We start from the raw sequence: 21,600 nt of genomic DNA on the forward strand, positions 1-21,600 counted from the left end.
ATAAGTACTTGTACAGGTGGTCCTACGCATGTTTATTACTTTCAAATGAGGAATGATACCTTGTGAAAACATTTTTCCTGAATTGCCTTTACATACCCTGATGATGATGAATTAGTCATTTCTATACAGGTTATTTACCCCAAGTTCAATGCTGTTGATTTGTGTGTGGGATGGTTTCTGCTTCCCCATATCATTCTGGTGCATCTGTGCACTTCCCAGAGTTTCCCAGGATTCTTTCCAATCTTTCCCAAACCTGCTTTGCTGTGAATATTTGAAAAAAGGTTGGATTAAAACCTGGATGGCTGCCATGTCAGTAAGAAAGTTTGAATTGTTCCATTCCTACCTGCATGGCAGCCTTTTTCCCTGCCCTTGCAATGGCCATTTCCCCCTCCTTGCCACTGGAAGGTTTGTTTGTTTTTTAAAAGATCTGTAATTAAATATTATTACAATGTATAATGATCTGTGTATCAAGTTCTCTGAATTCCCAGCTTTCATTTAAAAAAAATAAGTCTCTAACCCTTTTCATTGCAGAGATATAAGTGGAAAAGTGTAACTCTTCAAGGAAAGAAGCTAGAGACATTTTTAAAATTTAAAACTGGGAATTCAAAGAGCCCGATACATATTTTGCTATATTATGATAATAATATAGCAATATTCAGTAGCTGGGTGTGTGTGTGGATAGCCAGTGCCAGGGGACTGGGGCAAAGAAACTACAGGGAATCTTGTCATGTGAAAGCCTTGTTCTGTTGCATGGCATTGGCAGCCACAGCAGCAGCTGCTGCAATAGGGAAACTACACAAGCCTCCCCCCAAGTGAAAAGACTGTAGTCTGTATCATTTAGAGGGAAGCATTCACTATAACATCAGTCACTTGAAGGCTCTGAAAAGCAGAGTTATTTGTGACACAAACTCACATGGTCACAAAGAGGGGGAGGCTCCATTTGTCATCGTCCTCACCTCCCTTCATTTCCCCACATGCATTGCCATATGGTACATCACGATCCTGAGAAAGTTTAGGTTTCACAGACAGTAAAAATCCAGTTTAGTTCATCAGAGTTCAGCATTCTGAATGCCAGTAACAGTTTTGCAACAGATTCCATTTTCCATGAAAATGTGGCCCGGTGGCATTCTAAAAGCACCCCTTTGTTTCATGTCAGCCACGGGGGTTGCAGAAAATAATGTATTAACACATTAACCAGTCCTAATCTAGGGCAGAACTTTTTCATTACATATCTGCTATTGTTGGACATATCACAGAACAAGCCTTTCTCTTTGTGTTGGAAGATATTGGCCCGTTCATAAAAACTAACTCAGTTTGTGTTATTTATTGAAATTGTGTAATGCATTTCATGTTCCTTGAATCCTGCTACATGTATTGTCAAAATTTATAAATCAAAAATATTGACCATATGGGAAGATTGGTTCTTCCTGTTTGAAGTTTGTTGGCTGAAAAGAGTTGCACACATACATTTTCATAAACTTTTCAGTACCAGTCAGAGTAAATCACTGGTACAATCAATCTGTCCTTCCAAGAAATGTTTCCCTGTGCTAGTGCTGCAAACTGGGTTGGCCCAAAGAAACCAATCAATTTTATATGCTACAATCAACCTAAAAAGAAAGATAATAGAGATAAACAGGAACCAGAGGATCAAACTAGGCAAAAAAAAGATCATGAGAGGGGTTGAGGCTCAGTAGTAGAACATCTGCTTCACATGCCGAAGATCCTAGGTGTCAGGTTCCACAGCCAGCAACGGAGTACACACTTATCAGAAAGGTTATACTTTATTGAAGAGCTATAGATGCATTAACAGAAGCACTGTTAAGAATGGCGTCACCCCTACAAGCATAATGGGATATTGGGCATTCGTATGCACACACACCCCGTCCCTAAGCCAATTAGCCGGACTCCCGCACGTGGGAGAATAGCTCCAGACCGTTAGAGCCAGAGCTGGGAACCGATAGCGCTCCCATGGTCTTCCCTGAGTTCCAGACACTACACCACCTACACATCTTACAGATAACAGTGTTACGGCAGAGAAGAAGCACAGAAGGAATGCAGCAATAATTAGTACACAGAAAAGGGAAGCCTATGGCCTCCTGAACCATCATGGCAGTATAGCTGACACTAGGTTCAATCCCCAGCATCTCCAGCTAAAAGGATCAGGTGGCAGGTGATGTGAAAGACCTCTCCTGGAGAGGCAGTGCCAGTCTGAGTAAACATGAGCCCTTGAGGGATCAAAGGTCTGATTCAGTATAAGGCAACTTCATGTGTTCATCATGGATCTCCATTTGTCTAAAAAGCTTAGCCTACAATATTTGTGTATGAATATTTGATGTTGATTAATAAATGTGCTATACAAAGACTCAGAAAAGAATGGAATAAGGAGCTAGATCATCTTATTTTTCCAAAGCAATGGAATATGGCCATAAATCTTATATTTGTTTGTTTCTATGGACCTCAATCTGCAATCTGTTCAGCAGTGTGTGTGTGTTTGTCTGTCTGTCTGTCTATCTGTGTGTTTAGGACATCACAGCACCTTTTTAGTAAAAAGACTAACTGATGGTCAGTGTAAATGGACCCTTTGTGCCCTTACTGTCACTAAAAGGCTTATTTTACATTTATAAAGATAAATGCCCACCTCCAGTAATCTGATGGAGTAAGAACCTTTCCACTTTATCAACATTTGACTGTATCACAGATGGACAATGACTGCATACGGACATATTTATTCGGAAACCTTTTATAGGCTTGCCATTATTCTTGTCAAATTATGTTTTCTTTTCCTGTTTGGGGGCTTGATTTACAATAAAAAATTAAAAATAATTGCAAGCACACAGGGCCCCCATTTGGATCACAGCCAATCAGAGAGAAAATGGTTAATCTTTCTGCCCCCTTGTGGTTTCACAAATCAAAACTGCCTCCCAGCATAGGCCTTTAAAGGAAAACACCTGGGTGCACCTGCAACTAAGGTTGCCAACTCTGGGCTGGAAAATTCCTGAAGATTTGGAGGGGGGAGCCTAGGGAGGGCAGAGTTTGGGGGGGGAGCTTAGCAGGGATGTTGATGCCATATGATCCACCCTTGGAAGCTGCCCTTTTCTCCAGTGGAACTCACTGCTGTTGTCTAGAGGTCAGTTGTCATTCCAGGACAACTGCAGGCCCCACCTGGAGGTTAGCATCCCTACCTGCAACTAAGCCTTTAAGGATGGGCAGGACCTGTAATTTCCGTCTTGTCCAGTTTGACATGGAGCATACCTTGGCATGTCTGTAGAACAGTTAAACCCTGCACTGTAGGGGTTACTGTTGACTGAACATACGTTCTAGTGGGGCTCCTTGATTGCTGCCATATCACAATAACCCATCACAATGATAAGTCTGGATGCTGTATTCCAGACAAATGTTATTTTACATTTACTGTGTTACTGCACAAAGCAGTACTGGTGCTTTCACATTTACCTTATTAAATATTGAATGGTGCTATTTTCCAAAACATTAACTTTTTCAGTGTTGTGCACATTTCTTTAAAAATTGGTTAACTGACAAACAAAGAAGATCTTTTGCAGAGATGGCTGCTATATTCATGACACATCTGCAGTGGGACAAATGAAATAGCTCCTGGTTTAGGCTGTTCAGTAAAGGCAGAGAGAAAAAGCAACACACCCTATGCAGGAAGTGTATTACAAAGACAAAACAGGAGCCAGTGCTGTCCATTTCCATTTCTTGTGTCTATAGAAAAGAGACAGCCCAGACACATTCAATTTGCTTTATTAAGTTGGAAGAAATAATGGTTCTTTTAAAACTATGTTGTGATTCATTGTCAAATATTAAGCAATTATATTCCATTTTGCAGAAGGTCATGCATACGAGGAAGAGGCACATGGAATTGTTTCAGGAATTAAATCAGAAATTTCAAACACTAGACAGATTTCGAGATGTACCCAAATCAGGCAGCATGGTAAGTACTTACTTCCTGCAGTCCTAGTGTGTACTTTAATAAATTATGCTGTGCAAATTAACAATTACACAGAGGTGTTTCTTATTTATTTACAGTCCACCTTTCTAGATGAGCCTACTTCAAAGCTCACTGAGGCACCTTGAGCCAGTCATTGCTTCACAGCTTAACCTACTTTCCAGAGGTGTTGTGTGGGTAAAATAACCATTCTGATCTCCCTGTGTGAAGCAGAGGATACACAGATACCCAGTTCTGCCATGTCCATCATGCTTTAATGTTTCTCTCTGGTTGGAGTGGGGAGGCGCAGGTCTCCTGCTATACCTCCCAGTGCGAGCCCCCTGATGCTGCTCGATAGAGCAGCAGGAGGGAAATGGGGAGTTAACAATTAAGTTTTGGATGAATCCTAGAGTGTCAGCCCAGCACAATGATGTCACCTCTGATTATATTGGCACGCCAACAAATGATTTGTCTCTGCCCCTGGTATTCTATCACCAGGCAACCCTTTGCAGGAGGGAGACAGTAAGGAAGGAAATAGTTGGCCACTCTGTGAAACCAAATGCTGGACCAGATAGACCACTGGTGTGATCCAGCGGGGCTCTTTTTTATGTTCTTAAGCAGCATGGAAAGGGGCTTTGTGGCTGTCTGCATGGTACATGAAAAACTGTGCACTCCACCTCCCCCAGGACCCCTTTCATGGCTTTTCTAGCCACTCATTCTTCCCAGAGGCACCATTGCACACACAAGACTGCAACCTCAATGTCAGCTATGAACTGCTGAAAATACTATAAAATATCAATGATGGAAGTTAAAATATGAAGTCAGATATCACTGGATATAAAACACTGACCTCTGATCTAAAGATTGTGATGATGATAATGATCTCAAAATATGAATACTCAGCATCAAATTTCACAAAGGAAAATTTTGAGGATTCATAGCAACTCTTAATATTCATAAAAATTATATAAACTTAAGTTCACACACACGTACACACCAAGCAGAACCATATCAGTACTGAAAGCTACTGCTGACTTTACATAGTCCAAATGAAGCTTTTATGTTCTTCCAAGAAAAAGAATCCTATGACGTTAGGCAAAAATAGCAACTGTATACATCCTTATGACACAGACCTAATACATGTCAGCACCCTTTAGTTAAAGGTTGTCACTGGCCATAGAAAAGAAAGTTACCTCTCAGGTACACAGGTCTTATTATAAAAGTATGAAATTACTACTTCGTTACGGTATTTAAATTCTATAAATCCAGTCATAATACTGATGATGTGAAGTCTGAAATGTAACATTTGTTATAGGAATTCTAATGGAGAAGACTGTAGTGTAAAAAATGGAAGTGACACATACGTACTTTTCCTCCCCTCTACTGAAGGACCTCTCTCTAGACCACATTGGTGGTTCTGCCCTCAGGGGCTAGGATCACCAGGCTGCTTGGTGAGCTCACTCTGGAGCAGGCCACATAGAACTGTCCATTTAAGAAGCAGTCATCTGTTAAGTCAATTCCTGCCACCTTCCATGAAAGTGATGGCCTCTCTACTTGTGTTCCTGGATTGTTTTGCTCATATGGAGACTGTGTTGTTTGGTGTGAGGGAGTGGTGATATGGTGGGCAATTCTTCAGGTTCATGAGGGAGGCATGCAGCGAAATGGCTCCTAGAAAGGTCCTTTACTATCTCCCCATAAACATTCATTAATTCGCCATGCTGGCTTTTTTGAAAAATGTCTGTTCAGGAGTCTTGAATAGCTCATTTCTGTAACTGTCCTCAACTGTCTGCAGTCTCTTCTAACTGTGTTTTTACCTCAGAACATTGAGATCCACAGCTGAGAAATCAAAGGGAGGTGGGTGCAAGTAGGCAGGTTTTACCTCAGAACTCTGAACTACACAATTGACCAATTGGGGGAGGGGGCAGGCAAGGAGGCAGCAGCCTGCCAGGCACATGGAAAATAATTGGGGGAACACATTTTGCCCTTTTTTTACCCCCTTAGGGGTCATATTTCTCAGACATCTCTTTGTGGGAGAGTTGACATCCTGGTAGGAATGCACTCCCCTTATTTTGGGATTCTTGGTGCAGGGGCATTGAATTTGGGGGGGAGGGCATACCTGCCTTTTTTTAAAAAAACAAAAGTGCTTCTCATGTTACATTTTAGAACTGGGACATAACTACATATTCAAAACACCATCCGAGCAATCAGATATCAGATAGAACCCACATTGTGTGAGGTTAAATAACCTAATAAAGGAAACCAGTTTTCTACAAATTGGGGTATATTTCCATTGTGGGTGGGAGTGTGGCTAAGCTGGGCCAGCAGCACCACTGAGGTGATCCTGCTGGGGCAGCATCCCTGATGGATTAAAGTACCCTGGTCCTGCTCCTACATCTGACAGACACCCACCTGTCTGGTGTTGGGGGGATTATGTTTAAAGGCATCAGAGAATCTGGGCCAGCAGCAGGGCTAAGGCAATCCTGCTGAGCAAACCTCACCGGTGACTGTAAGCATCCCACCTCCTCTCCTACACCTGACAGGCAGCTGCCTGTCCAGTGTAGGAGGGGGAGTGGGGAGGGGGAGGAGTGTTAGAAGCCAGTGTGGAGGCAGGGCTGGCAGGATCACTAAGGTGTTACTGCTGGGGCGAGCTCCCTCGTGGCTTTAAGCACCCTGCAACCGCTGCTGCACCTGATAGACAACCACCTGTTAGGTGTAGGAGGTGGGGGGAGTGTTTTGGAGGCTGGGCCAGCAGAGAGGCTGGGCCAGCGGCATCGCTAAGGTGATCCTGCTGGGTGGCGTCCCTGATGGATTAAAGTACCCTGGTCCTGCTCCTACACCTGACAGACACCGGCCTGTCTGGTATTGGGGGGGGATTGTATTTAAAGGCATCACAGAGGCTGGGCCAGCAGCAGGGCTAAGGCAATCCTTCTGAGCAAATCTCCCCGGTGGCTGTACGCATCCCACCTCATCCCTTCCGCTAGTATGGTGTAGTGGTTAAGTGCGCAGACTCTAATCTGGGAGAACTGGGTTTGATTCCCCACTCCTCCACTTGCACCTGCTGGATGACCTTGGACAAGCCATAGTTCTGGCACAGCTGTTCTTGAAAAAGAGTCGTTACACCTCCCACGAAAGTGATGGCCTTCTACTTGTGTTCCTGGATTGTTTTGCTCATATGGAGACCTCAGGGAGATCTTGCTGGTACTTGGCCTGTGCAGCTCAGTGCCCCACAGGAGTACTATGTGCAAATGTCTTTGCCACATTCCTAAGTTGCCCTCTCCTTGCAGCTGCCTGTCCAGTGTAGGAGGGGGAGGGGGGAGGAGTATTAGAAACCACTGTGGAGGCGGGGCTGGCAGGATCACTAAGGCATTACTGCTCGGGTGGGTTCCCTCATGGCTTTAAGCACCCTACAACTGCTGCTGACCTGACAGACAACTGCCTGTCAGGTGTAGGAGGTGGGGGGAGTGTGTTGGAAGCCATCAGAGAGGCTGGGCCATCAGCATTACTGCACCTCACAGGTGGTTGTTGGCTATTCCTGATTTCCTCAATTGTCATTAGTTCTGTGCAGTCTCCTGCAACTGTTGTTTCTATTTATTATTATTTATTTATTATTTGTATTTATAGCCCGCCCATCCCGCAAGCGGGCTCAGGGCTGGTAACTTCATAAAAACAGTAAAATAAATAAGATTAAAATTAAACAAGTTAGAAAATTTAAACAATAATAAACATTAAAAATCAATCACACTTCTGACAGTCACTGGTTGTACGGTTCTTTAACATGTTATTTGGGTTAATAAGTGGATAGGTGACAACCACCACAGGGAGGCCATATAGAGAGATCTGCTGCCTCAGCCAAAGGCCTGGCAGATCAGCTTCATCTTACAGGCCCTGCAGAACTGAAGAAGATCCCGCAGGGCCCTAATCTTAACTGGGAGCATGTTCCACCAGGCAGGGGCCAAGGCAGAAAAAGCCCTGGCCCTGGTCGAGGCAAGATGGACGTCCTTTAGGCCAGGGACAACCAGAAAATGTTTATGCATAGAGCGTAATGCTCTTTGAGACATATATGGGAAGAAACGGTCCCTCAAATATGTGGGTCCCAGGCCGTATAAGGCTTTGAAGGTAATTACCAGCACCTTGAAGTGAATCTGGAAGTCAACTGGCAGCCTCAAGCGTAAGCCTACATAGAGCGAGTTGCAGTAATCAAGGCTGGAAGTGACCATTGCATGGATCACTGTAGCTAAGTCCTGGGAGGAGAGATATGGTCTCAGCAGCCTTATCTGCCTAAGATGGAAAAATGCAGATCTGGCAAATACAGTAACCTGGGGCTCCATAGAGAAAGAGGCATCCAGTGTTATTCCCAGACTCCTCACTTTCTGGGCCAGCACCAAAGGCACCCCTTCCAGTGTGGGGAGTCTGAAACCCACATCTACACCCCCCCGACCTAGATATAGGACCTCCGTCTTCGATGGATTAAGCTTCAGCCAGCTCTGCTGCAGCCATCCAGCCACAGCCTCCAAAGCCTCAGCCAGAGTGTCAGGGACAGAAGACAGATGGCCATCCATTAACAGATAGAGCTGGGTGTCATCCACATATTGATGGCAACCCAGCCCATAACTCCTAGCTAACTGGGTGAGGGGGCTCATGTAGATGTTAAATAACATTTGGTGAGAGGATCGCCCCTTGTGGCACTTCACATTCAAGTGGGTATCGCGAGGAGACCCTCTCACCAAGTGCCATTCTCTGTCCCCGACCATGAAGAAAGGAGGAGAACCATTGTAAGGCAGTTTCCCAAACTCCTACATCGGCGAGGCGGTGGGTCAGCAGATCATAGTCGACTGTGTCAAACGCTATTGTTAGATCTAAAAACAACAGCAGCGCCAACCCGTTACGATCCAGCTGCCTACAGAGATCACCTGTAAGGGTGACCAGAGCCGTCTCTGTCCCATGGCCAGGGCGGAAGCCGGACTGGAACGGATCAAGGATGGAAGCATCCTCCAAGAAAACTTGGAGTTGTTCAGCCACCGCTCTCTCAACTACCTTACCCAAAAACGCCAAATTTGATACTGGGTGGTAGTTGGCCAGGACCGCAGGGTCTAATGATGGATTTTACCTCAGAAAACAGAGCTCTGCAGCTGACCAATCAGAGAGTGGGGGATGCAAGGAGGCAGCAGCCTGGCAGCCACGTAGGAATCAATGGGGGAGCACATTTTACCCCTTTTGACCCACTTAGGGGTCGACTTTCTAAAAATCCCTTCTTAGTGAGCACCTACGCCACAATAGGAGCGCTCTCCTCGAATTTGGTGTCTCTAGGTCCAGCGGTTTGGCCTGGGCATTGATTTTACGGTGAGGGGACTTTCTTTTTTATATATATAGATGAAATTATGAGTTTTTCTGGGGTTTGAGGGAAAATGAAAAAAATATGCAATACTTTGATTAAAAAACTCCTCAACATATTTACTGCTCTAACATAAAATGCATCTTTTATAAAATGGTATTGTTTGGTTTATTTATTAAATTAACAGTGCAATGGATTTTGAAGGGTGTAACTGTTTAGGACTGCACTGTTAAAAGTACAAGTTTTCTACATGCAAAATGGCAAATACGCCTTGTATATGAGAGAGAGAGAGAGAGAGAGAGAGCGCACTACAAACTACTGGTTTCCTGTGCTGGGGCCTATTCTTCAACTGCTGCTTTGCTGTTGTTCAGTTGCACAGTTGCGTCTGACTCTATGTGACCGCATAGACCACATCACGCCAGGCCCTCCCGTCTTCCACCACCCTCTGGAGTTTGCCCAATTTCATGTTGCCCAATTTCATGTTCTCTGAAGTTTGCCCAATTTCATGTTGCCCAATTTCATCAGTAACACTGTCTAACCATCTCATCCTTTGCCATCCCCTTCTTCTGTCTCCAGTGAGTGCTCCTTTTCATTTGGTGGCCAAAGTATTTGAGCTTCAGCTTCAGTATCTGGCCTGCCTGGGAACAGTCAGGTTTGATTTGCTTTAGGATTGACTGATTTGATCTCCTTGCAGTCCAAGGGTCCTCTCCAGCACTATAATTTAAAAGCATCTATTCTTCAGCGCTCAGCCTTCCTTATGGTCCAACTCTCACAGCCATACATTACTACTGGGAATACCATTGCTTTGACTATGCTGACTTTTGTTGCCAGGGTGATGTCTCTACTTTTTATTATGCTTTCTAGGTTTGCCATAGTTTTCCTCCCAAGGAGCAGGCGTCTTTTAATTTTATGGCTACAGTCACCATCTGTAGTGATCTTGGATCCCAGGAACGTGAAGTCTGCCACTGCTTCCATGACTTTCCCTTCTATTTGCTAAGGAGTGATGGGGCCAGATGCCGTGATCTCAGTTTTTTTGATGTTGAGTTTCAAGCCAACTTTTGCACTCACAGCAAAAGGCTCTTGCGGTATCTGTATTCATTTATAGTGTGCTCACAGTTGGTGTCTGAGGTGTGTCACATCCCATTATAGCATATGAAAGATATTAAGGTTTCAGCACGCTTTCTTGCAGGGTCACCATCTACCCAAATAGACTCACAGTCTCAGTTAGGAAATGGCAACTAAATATGCAGCTGCCATTGATGGTCAGTGAGCCCTCGCTGTGTTCTGTTTCGAGCCAGCCACTGGGAATTGTGTTGGCAGTTCTGTTGGCAAGACTTCCGATGTACTGATTGCTCATAGAAAGGAATGAGATGACTAACTCTAAATATCAGCCAATTTGGCTCTTTTCAAAGCCATCTTATCTCTTTGACATCTGTTTTTCATGTGGCTTTTTTTTTAAAATAAACGGAACTGAAAAAAAGAAGCTTAATTTTATTTTATTTTCCTCTTCTCACTTTCACAGGAAAATCCAACAGCAGCGAACAAGGCTCCCTGGGACAGTTTCAAAAACACAAGTGATTACCAACATTATACCACAATAAACGTATTAGATACAGAGGCAAAAGATGCTTTAGAACTAAGACCAGCAGAATGGGAGAAGTGTCTGAATTTGCCTCTAGATGTACAAGAAGGTGATTTCCAAACGGAGGTTTAACGAAGATGCAAACAAACTGAAGCGAAAGGAAACTCATAGAACAATTTTATTTGCACTGACCCTACAGAGACTTGGGAAGCCTGACACGCCCATCTGAACATTGCGGCAAATGTGTATCAGGACCTTCATGTGCCAAATGTCAGTGAATTCTTTTCATATGATATAGTCCCACTGGCCAAAACTAGTGGGGAGCCAGGTGTACAATTCTTACCATCGTGTCTTGTAAGTACCCGTGGAATGGATTTGTAAGGTAAATCTTTATAGATAAACCTCAAGCAACGGTTCATGTTGTAACAGCTTCATTTGGTTTAGTTTTCAGAAAACTTCACCATGAAGCACAATGTATATATTTATGCAGTTTTTAAAGTTTATAACAGTCTGTTTGGCCATTACTACACTTTTTACTTTATAATATAAAAAAGCAAAGTTTTGTCGTCATTAAATGAATGTCTGTTGAGCTACATTCTTCATTGCTTTAAATGCAATAAAGTAATAATCTCACTTTTATACGAATAATATATTTCACATCTTTATTATTGCAGTTTTCTCTGGGAAGCTCAAGGGTAGCTTTTCCTGCTGCAGCTGTGCATAAAATATTTAAAATGTTGTATGGTGTAAATAAACTTTTGTCTACATATCAGTATTTTCAGTGCATTTTATTTTGGATTTGTTGATCTGAAATTTGCATATTTATAATGTTTTCTTTAAAACACAGAAGCTGAAAATGCATTCAGAATTTTAATAGCACACTTATTACTCCTGTGAGACTAATGATTTCTGAAATGTAATAATACGTTTGAATAGCTGTTCTATTTTTTCCCTCTTCTATGAAGGCAACAGACAATGTACATTGGACTTGTCAAAGTACCGCTAGATTCGTTCTGTTATATGTAACTGTTGTTTTTTCTTCTTGCAGCAGAAACACAACTTCTAGACAAACAAGTTTTTCTTTTACTGCCACCCTAGCATGGCACTTTTGGGGATAAAAGGAAATATTTATTCCTGCGCTTTCTGAACAGAAATTGACAACAAACTAATATAGTTCATAAAGTAAACCAACAACAAATCTTCTCATGACTAGATACAGAATTTGGATTTTGTTCTAGGATTTTGTATTATTGGACTAGATTGTCCAGTCTACCTGCATGTGATATAAAGGAAATGGGCTGATAAGAAGAAAAGCTGACTCAAATGTAGAACCCTCTGACCTACAACTATACCTTCAATGCTTAATATTCTGAAATACATCAGTTTTAAATCTGGCCGGCCTTATTTCTTAAATTAGAATGGATCTACCTGTTGTATTTTCAGAATCATGTTTTCACATGTTCTGTTTGAGGGGCTGACTCCTGAACTTTTCTGTTTGAACAGTACTGTATTTTGAAACTTCTATACCAGGGCATTACAATCATTTTAGCCTGTGGCAGGTTCTACTATACATTTCAGCTGTTATGAACATTGAAAATCTTCCTTGATAATTGTGAGACGTCACCAGAGGATATGAATTAATGAGAGACAGTTTTTTGTCCTACATCTTTGTTCAGAAGATCTTCCTGCGAAACGGCAAGACATTCCGGAGATCACCGTCAATATATTTTTCTATGATTATGTATACTATTTTCGTTCATTTTTCTATGATTCTTTAAAGATATATATTAAGCGTCACTTTTTCACAGTTTTTCTTGTTCTCCGTATTATCTATGTCAGTGCCATGGAATAGTTCATGCTACTCTACATCTGGCAGTTTCCACCCTAGCAGCAAATATTCACCCACTGTGTTGTAATCACATGATATTAACAGGTCAGCTCACACAACCATAGTTTGCAATACTGTGTGGGGAGCTACCTCTAGCTGAACAGTAGCTCGCAGGATTAGGCCTCCACAAACTTCTATTCAGTCTAGAAAATAATCATTGGCTGTGCAGGCTTTCCTTTTAATAGAGATTTATAATATATTAATATCATTATAGTCAATAATTTTAGGCCGGTCTGAAAAACATGTCAGGTTACAAAGCTCTCAATTATTTATTTTGCTGGATTAATTTTAAAACTAGAAAATATACTATCTGCAAGAAATAAACCATGTTTTACTGAACTGGTTTTGTTCATATAGTGCAGTGTAAGGTGTCAGAGTCTGAGACGGAAAAAGTTAACTGTAATGAAGTTTTGTGTGATATACAAAATTCAGCTTATAAAAGAGGCTTGACAGGAGTGTGCAAACCAATCCAACTAGGCTACAAACATCTGTGGAAGCATGCACTGTGGAAACATACACTGTGGCACAGTTGCCTAGCTGAATGTGCTGTAGGTAGGATTGAATGCAAATAGTCAGAATGGAATCCAATCGTTTGAAAGGGAGAGCAGGAGCCAGGTTTGTTCACATCCATTCATTATTTCACTCTCTGACATACACAGATCTCTTCCCTTAAACAGCTGATAGGTATAAATGCATTGAGGATTAAAAATTGTAGAAACAAGGCCTGCTTGTTTAAGAAGAGAATGCCTTCAACATCTCACGAGACTGTGGGCCAAAGTAGATGACACTGGTGTCCCTGGGGATGCCCCAGGGATTCCACCATTTTGAGGCAGTGAGTTCCCAGCCAAAAACGCCTTTAAACTGCACAGTGGGAACTGATTCTGGTGGAGGGATCTGCAGCATGAGGGAAGGAGGGGCTCCTGCCTACCTCATAGGCCATCTTCCAAGTGCCATTTCAAGCTGGAGAAAATGGCAGAGGGAGGAGGCAGATGGTGTATTGTCTAGTTCAGCCGTATGGTGTGAGATCTTGGTAACCATTGCTGAGGCTTCAAAGCCCCAGTTAGCCAGCTTGAAGATGAAAAAAGTGAGAGAGGACTCAGGGCCAGCCCCAGCTGACTTTGCACAGTAGGTGAGGCTACCTTCTGATAGCTGCCTGTCAGGTGTAGGAGAGGAGGTGAAATGGCTTCCAACATACTCCCCCCACCTCCTACACCTAACAGGCGGATGTCTGTCAGGTGCAGCCCCACCTCCACAGTGGCTTCTAATACTCCTCCCCCTCCCACACTGGACAGGCACCTGCCTGCCAGGTGGAGGAATGGAGGTGGGATGGCTGCCAACATACTCCCCCCACCCCCTACACCTAACATGCGGTTGTCTGTCAGGTGCAGCAGTGGTTTCAGGGTGCTTAAAGCTACAAGGGAGCCTGCCCCAGCAGTAACAGTTTAGTGATCCTGCCGGCCCTGCCTCCGCAGTGGCTTATAATACTCCTCCCCCCTCCCTGTCCTACACTGGACAGGCAGCTGCCTGTCAGGTGTAGGAGAGGAGGTGGGATGCTTACAGCCACCGGGGAGGTTTGCTCAGCTGGATTACCTTAGCACTGCTGCTGGCCCAGCCTCCCCGATGCCTTTAAATATAATCCCCCCACACACACCAAATATAATCCCACACACACACACACACTCACACCTCTCACCTCTTACTGCCCCCAAGAACGCTCCTGGCAAACGTCAAGCCAGATATACCAACACTACAAGGAGGAGGCAATTTAGGAATGCGGCAAAGACATTTGCACATAGTACTCTTGCAGTGCACTGAGCCGCACAGGCAAGATCACCCTGAGGTGCTCAGAACAACAAAGTCTCCATATGAGTAAAACAATCCAGGAACACAAGTAGAGAGGCCATCACTTTCATGGAAGGTGGCAGGAGTGGACTTAACAGACGACTGCTTCTTAAATGGACAGTTCTATGTGGCCTGCTCCAGAGTGAGCTCATCAAGCAGCCTGGTGATCCTAGCACCTGAGGGCAGAACCACCAGTGTGGTCTAGAGAGAGGTCCTTCAGTAGAGAGAGAAAAAAGTACGTTATGTCTCACTTCATTTCTTACACTACAGAATTCCTACAACAAATGCCACATTTCAAATTTTACCTCACCAGTATTATAACCAGATTTACGAAACTTAAATACCATAGCGAAGCACGGGTATCAGGCTAGTGTTTTAATATTTTACTTAAACATTTCTATTATAATGAAATGTGTTTTAAACTATACCCCTCCCCCCCTATTTTCAAAGCTGGACTTATTTTGTTATATCTCATCACAAGGGATAAAACCACCTGCTTTGTCTTATTCTGTAGTCCAAAACTGGAAATCATTTTGTGAAACATATACTAGAATTGATGTGCATGCAAAAAAATCAATGGATTTTTTAAAAAATGCTTGTGCTATATATTAAACCTCTGCTGACGTTTTTATAGTAGCAACCACTACAAGAAGGTGAACTGTTGGTGAGTCATTGAATCACTGATATTTTACAAGCGTCCTAGGTATGAAGTCAGGAACTTCTGTCTTCAGTGGAGTTTTCTGGTAGAACACCTGTTTCTTCATCAGATATTTTCCTCTGTTGCAAAGAAGACAGGTGTTTGTTTGTTTTTGAATCACCCAAGTGATACTAGAACAAGAAGTCAATTTTTGAGGCACTCTCCCTCTCACTGTACACTGACTATTTTATACAGCACGTTATATAGAATTATTTTGTTGAAGTTGTTCCAGTCGGCTTAAGAGGCATGCACTCATGGGAAGCAAAGACTACAAGAGAAGGAAGATGAACTTGCAGTAAAGTAAACTTATGGAATAGTGGTGGCTGGACCTGTAATTATATCCACTCTCAGATTCTTCCCAGTTTAGGCCCTCCCACCAGCCTTCAGAAGCCACACCCCGGCTCTGTTCCTACAAGGACATTTACATAATCCTTGGATCATTATGAGCCAGCATTACCCAGGCAAATGCACGACATTCAGGAAAGTGCTTGGGAATATCACACTTTCAGTTCAGATCACAAATTGTACTGAGACCTATAAGATCCTATTCCCACTTAACTTAGGTAACTAAATCAACATTCTCATGCATATTGTTTCTGGGTTCTGACATCAAAACAAAATGTAAAAACTCTAAACTAAATACAAGCTGGATGGTTTAATGTCTAACTGTGGAGACAAACGCTCTTTACTGGAATATGCTAGACTGTCTCCTCAGATACCATTCGTTGTTCTGTAAATAATTTGTGTTCACTGGGAAGAACTCTTCCTAATTTTTCATAGAATTCCTTTCCTTTGTTCAATACAATAAATTGATCTTGAGCAGTTAATAGCTGTTGTTAATCTCTTATCACCCAACAGAAAAAAGAACTAAAAAAAATGCAAGTGCTAAAGTTCTTTTTGGATCCCTGTCAGCAAGTAGATATGTAACTAGATCAAAAGACTATGTATCAGAGTGAACTGGCAAAAATATAACACCTCCGAAGATTAGCATATATAAAGGACACTCCAAAAGAATATGTGCAAATGTGTTGATAAGAGCCCTGCTGGATCGGACCAATTGTTCATCTAGTCCACCATCCTGTCTCATACAGGCTGGCCAACCAGATACACGGCCGAGACTTACCTAAAAGGCCAGATTGCTGCATGGGCAAAGGAGGGCTGGAGGAGGTCTTCTCCCCCCCCCCTTTTTTTGGTCTAACGGCCAGCAGAGGCGGGAAACTGGGACAACCGCATTGGCTGGCTCCACGCCAGCTGGGGGGGAAGCTGATTGGTCTTGAATTTGGCGGGCTCTATGCAGTGATGACATAGAGCCTGCCCGGGAGATTTAAGCAGCGCTGCCAGTGAAGCGTGGCAGTGCAGTTTTCGTCGGATCCCCACCCACCCTCCCTGGGTTTAAAAGTTTCTCTAAGTTTGTTATTGTCACAGTTGGCGGTTTTGGCGCATCTGGGGTGGATCCTTTTTGGGGAGACGGGCCTGCGTGTCCACCTCCCCCTTTTTGGGGACCCCCTTAAGGTGTCTGGGGGATTGAGCCAAGCAGTAGGCCCATCTCGGGGGCTGTGCCAGGCTCACCCCAGGTGTCAAATTCATACCATGCAGAGGCAGCCGCCCTTGTGATACCAGTAGTATTTGTCACTCCTGGGTTTTCCCTCAGCAGGCGGGCTGAGGGACGTGGTATTTGGGCAGCAGGTGGGTCACTCGATTTTCCAGGATCCACCCCCATGCTTCGCCAATGCTCCTTGATCTGTAATCAATAAAAGTGGTGGCCTGTTCTTTATTCCAAAATTGTTGTGTGGTGTGTTTATTGTGGACCTCAGCAGGACCTCTCCTTACTAAGCCCTGCGCCAGCAACCTTTCGACAGCCAACAACAGGGCATAGAAGCCAAGGCCTTCCCCTAATGTTGCTTCCTGGCTCTGGGATTCAGAGGATTAGTGCCTCTGAGTGTGGAGATCCCCCTCAGTCACCATGACTAGTAACCACTGATAGATCTATTCTCCAGGAATCCTCTTTTAAAGCTGTTTATTCCTGTGGCCATCATTACATCATCTGCCAGTGAATGCCACATTTTAATCACTCACTGACCGATTTCCCACAAGCTGATGCAGCGCGCTGGCTCTTCCCTTTGCCCCGATCGTACGTGTCAATTTCACACTAAGTGTTCTGCAGCTACATTTTGCCCCACAGCTTCGCCCGATTTTCCCCGCCTCTACTCAATCCTCAAAAAACAGGACTGAGTAGAGGTGGGGAAAATCAGGCGAAGCTGTGGGGCAAGATGCAGGCGCGCAGCACTTAGTGTGAAATTGCCACGTATGATGGGGGCAAAGGGAAGAGTGAGCACGCTGCAGCAGCATGTGGGAAATCAGCCACTGTGTAAAGTATTTCCCTTTGTCCATCCTGAATCTACTGCCCATCAGCTTCATTGAATGCCCTCGAGTTCTAGTATTTTGGGAGAGGGAGAAAAATTTCTCTTTGTCAGCTGTCTTCACCCCATGCATAATTTTATAAACCTCTATCATGCCCCCTCTTAGTCGTCTCTTTTCTAAGATGAAAAGTCCCAGACTCTTCGGCCTGTCTTCATAGGGAAGGTGCTCCAACCCCCTTATCATCTCAGTTGCCCTCCTCTGCACGTCTTCCAGCTCTTCTGAGATAACAGTGACCAAAACTGTACACAGTATTTCAAATAAGACCATGTGATAGATCTATACAGGGGCATTATAATATCAGCCATTTTATTTTCATTCCCTTTCCTAATAATCCTTAACATAGAGTTTGCCTTTTTCACTGCTGCAGCACACCGGGTTGACACTTTCAGTGAGCTATCCACTAAGACCCCAAGATCTTTTTCCCTCTCAGTCTCAGCAAGTTCAGACCCTGTTAGTCTATACTTGAAGCTGGGATTTTTTTTGTCCCAATGTGCATCACCTTACACTTGCCAACACTGACCTTCATTTGCCACATTGCCACCTACTCACCTAGTTTGTGGAAATCCTCTTGGAGCTCTTCACAGTCAGCCTTGGTTTTCACCATCCTGAATAATTTGGTGTCATTTGCAAACTTGGCTGCTACACTACTCGCCCCTAGTTACAGATCGTGTATGAATAAATTAAATAGTACCAGCCCCAATACTGATCCTTCTGAGACCCCACTGCTTACTTCCTTCCATTTTGAGAACTATCTTACCCAAGGTACAGGAGCACATTTGTTCTGAATAAGGTAAATGTATGAACCTTGCCCTCATAACTGCTGAGGAGTTGGTATTTAATCTGGCCAGAATGAATGCTCTTAAAAAACTTTCAGAAGTAAACAGATAGATATAGAAAGGAAGAGATTTTGGTGGGGGAATACCAAAAAATTGGGATGAATGGGTGTGGCATGGTCTAAAAGCAGAGTTTTGTAATCAATTAAGTTTACATGACTTCTCACCAAAGCAAATGCTGCATGAATGCCTGGGTCCTAGATAGGGATGAGCATGAACTGGCTCAGTTTTGACTGGTTCGTGATTCACAAAATGACGTTCATGGCAGGTCAACCAGCACAAACATTCCATGAACTTTCAAGCAGTTCATGGCGGTTTGTGAATGGATGTTTCCAGACAGACTGTCTCTACTCAATCAAAATGTTTACCAAACTTGGAGATCACGTAGAGGAGCATCTGGGGGATATTCCCTGTGAGTTTGATGTTTCTAGCTTGCACAGGGCCCGTTCTATACACTCCTGAACCTGTGCCTGTCATTTCCCCAGAAAGCACTTTCCTGGGGGCACTTTCTTTGGGGGGTCATAACTCAGACCCTGTAAATCCAGTTTTTACCAAACTTGAAGGGCAGGTAGAAAAGAGTCAGCCAGAGATCCTCTGGGAGTTTGATGTCTCTAGCCCACCAGGGGGGCATTTTACCACATCATGAACCAAACCAGTTCATCTGGTGCCTAAAAGTTCATGACAGTTTGTGGCTCACAAACTGGGACTGCCACCAACCAAAATGAACTGCATTTTCCTGGTTCATGCCTATCCTAGTCCTGGACATTCTCCAGGTTAACATCAAGAGCCAAAAGTTTCTCGAAGTTCATCTTAAACCATATTGACCTATAAGGGTCTTCTTTCAAGAGTGCCAGACAGCCTTAACTGTTCAAATATAGTTTAATGAACAGTCTAAACTGATAGTGCTTCTAGATCTTCTCTTCTTTGACCTGCTCATTTATCAGATTGTAAGCAATATTGTAAAGCAACAATTTGTGCTTGGAAGGGAGAGCAGAGAGACTAGATGCATACCTTACAGAAACCACAGAATTTTTCTTAATTGATGTTTTAAATTGTGCATTCTAGTGCACCTAGTCTCTAGCTAGGCAGGAAGGCTGAAGGAAAGCACCAGAAACCATGTCATTTCCTGACATCATATCCACCCTGAAATCTTGGTATGGCAGAATATTTATTTATTTATTTATTAGATTTGTATCCTGCCCTCCCTGCAAGGCAGGCTCAGGGCGGCTCACAGTAACAATGCATAAATAACAATAGAATCCACATAAAATCTACTAAAAACAGTTCAATTATACATTAAAAATCATAAGGTACTCGTGATATTCCTCCATTGTTTAAGATGGCGTACAAATAAGTGCAATAGTGGTCAACAATCATTCTGCTCTCTGATCTTCCAAGCGTCAAGATACAAGCGGCGGCACAGGCCAAGTGTAAAACCCAGGGCCAAACTCTGTAATAGAGATTATTGATGGTAATAATAGTGGCAGCTCCTCAATTGAAGGCCTGGTGGAAGAGCTCCATCTTACAGGCTCTGCAGAACTGTAAAAGATCCTGCAGGGCCCTGATCCAGGAGCTCATTCCACCAGTACGGAGCCGCCACTGAGAAGGCCCTGGCCCTGGTGGTGGTAAGCCTGGCATCCTTGGGGCCCAGGAGGGTCAATAAGTTTTGCGACCCCGACCGAAGTGCTCTCTGGGGTATATATAGGGAAAGGTGGTCCCGTAGGTATGCCGGACCCTGGCCATATAGGGCTTTAAAGGTAAGTACCAGCCCCTTGAAGTGAATTAGTTATGCTATTGGCAGCCAGTGCAGCGCCTTCAGCACAGGTTGAATGTGCTCCCATCTAGGGAGCCCCATCACGAGCCTGGCTGCGGCATTCTGCACTAGCTGCAGCTTCCAAATTTGCGACAAGGGCAGCCCCAAGTAGAGAACATTACAGTAGTCTAATCTCAAGGTGCCCATCGCATGGATCACTGTTGCCAGGTCATTACGGTTGAGGAAAGGAACCAACAGAAGGGAACCAACTGCCTGATCAGCCGAAGATGGAAAAAGGCCGACCTGGCAGTGGCTGCTACCTGGGCCTCCATTGTTAAGGAGGTATCCAGAAGCACTCCCAAACTCCTAACCTCTAGCGCTGGCACCAACAGCGCCCCATCGAAGGTCAGGAGTGGGATCCCTACCCCTGGACCACTCTGACCCAGGCACAGGACCTCCGTCTTTGCTGGATTCAATTTCAGCCTGCTTAGTCTGAGCCAACCAGCCACGGCTTGTAATGCCCAGTCCAGATCTTCTGGTTTGGAGTCGGACTGTCTGCCCAACATCAGATAGAGCTGGGTGTCATCAGCATACTGGTGACACCCCAGCCCATGCCTCCAGGCAATCTGGGCAAGGGGTGCATATAGATGTTAAATAACGTTGGGGAAAGCACTGCCCCTTGAGGCACCCCACACTCTACACTTGAACTGCTGTTCCCCTAGTGCCACCCTTTATCCCCAACCTTGGAGAAAGGAAGCAAGCCATTGCAGAGCAAGCCCCTGAATTCCCATGTCGGCGAGGCGGTGGGTCAGTAACTGATGGTCGACCGTGTCGAACGCTGCTGACAGGTCTAACAATAGCAGTACTGCCGATCTACCCCGATCCAGATGCCTCAAGAGGTCATCTGTGAGGACGACCAGTGTTGTCTCCGTCCCGTGTCCTGGGCGAAAGCCGGACTGGAAAGGATCTAGCACACACCCATTCAGTACAATAATGGTAAATAATTCCCAAGGCTTGTTCACACAAATGTGTTCTAACAGAAAATGTGTTGATTGTTGAGGCTGCACATGGATCAGATGTTAATTAAACTTGCTCAGTAGGAACAGCTGTTAATGAAGTGCTAATGAGGCATTACCATTTGCAGGGAGTTCAGGTGAAATGCTGGTTGGTGCAGGAAGGGCAGCTCCTCATTAAATGTTTTCTTTCTGCTCCCTCCCCCTAATCATCTTCAGAGTGATTCCATTCACTTTCAATTTGCCACTTGTGTTGTGAAGCAGTATCTAGCCACTGGGCCCTCCATCCCATT

At 44.1% G+C, this 21,600-nt stretch overlaps 1 protein-coding gene across 1 annotated transcript in view; it reads left to right on the forward strand.

The window, feature by feature from the left end:
• LOC107119719 (adhesion G protein-coupled receptor B3-like) overlaps window positions 1-12,255 on the forward strand; it is a 253,366-nt gene extending 241,111 nt beyond the window's left edge. The window contains exons 15-17 of the mRNA XM_015422291.1: window positions 3,848-3,952; window positions 10,801-11,214; window positions 11,909-12,255. Coding sequence (XP_015277777.1) covers window positions 3,848-3,952; window positions 10,801-10,992 — 297 coding nt within the window. The 3' untranslated portion in view covers window positions 10,993-11,214; window positions 11,909-12,255. The remainder of the gene's footprint in view (window positions 1-3,847; window positions 3,953-10,800; window positions 11,215-11,908) is intronic.
• The last annotated feature ends 9,345 nt before the right edge of the window (window positions 12,256-21,600 follow it).

Source organism: Gekko japonicus, unplaced genomic scaffold, assembly GCF_001447785.1.
Source record: "Gekko japonicus isolate JY-2015 unplaced genomic scaffold, Gekko_japonicus_V1.1 scaffold627, whole genome shotgun sequence".
Classification (NCBI taxonomy): Eukaryota; Metazoa; Chordata; class Lepidosauria; order Squamata; family Gekkonidae; genus Gekko; species Gekko japonicus.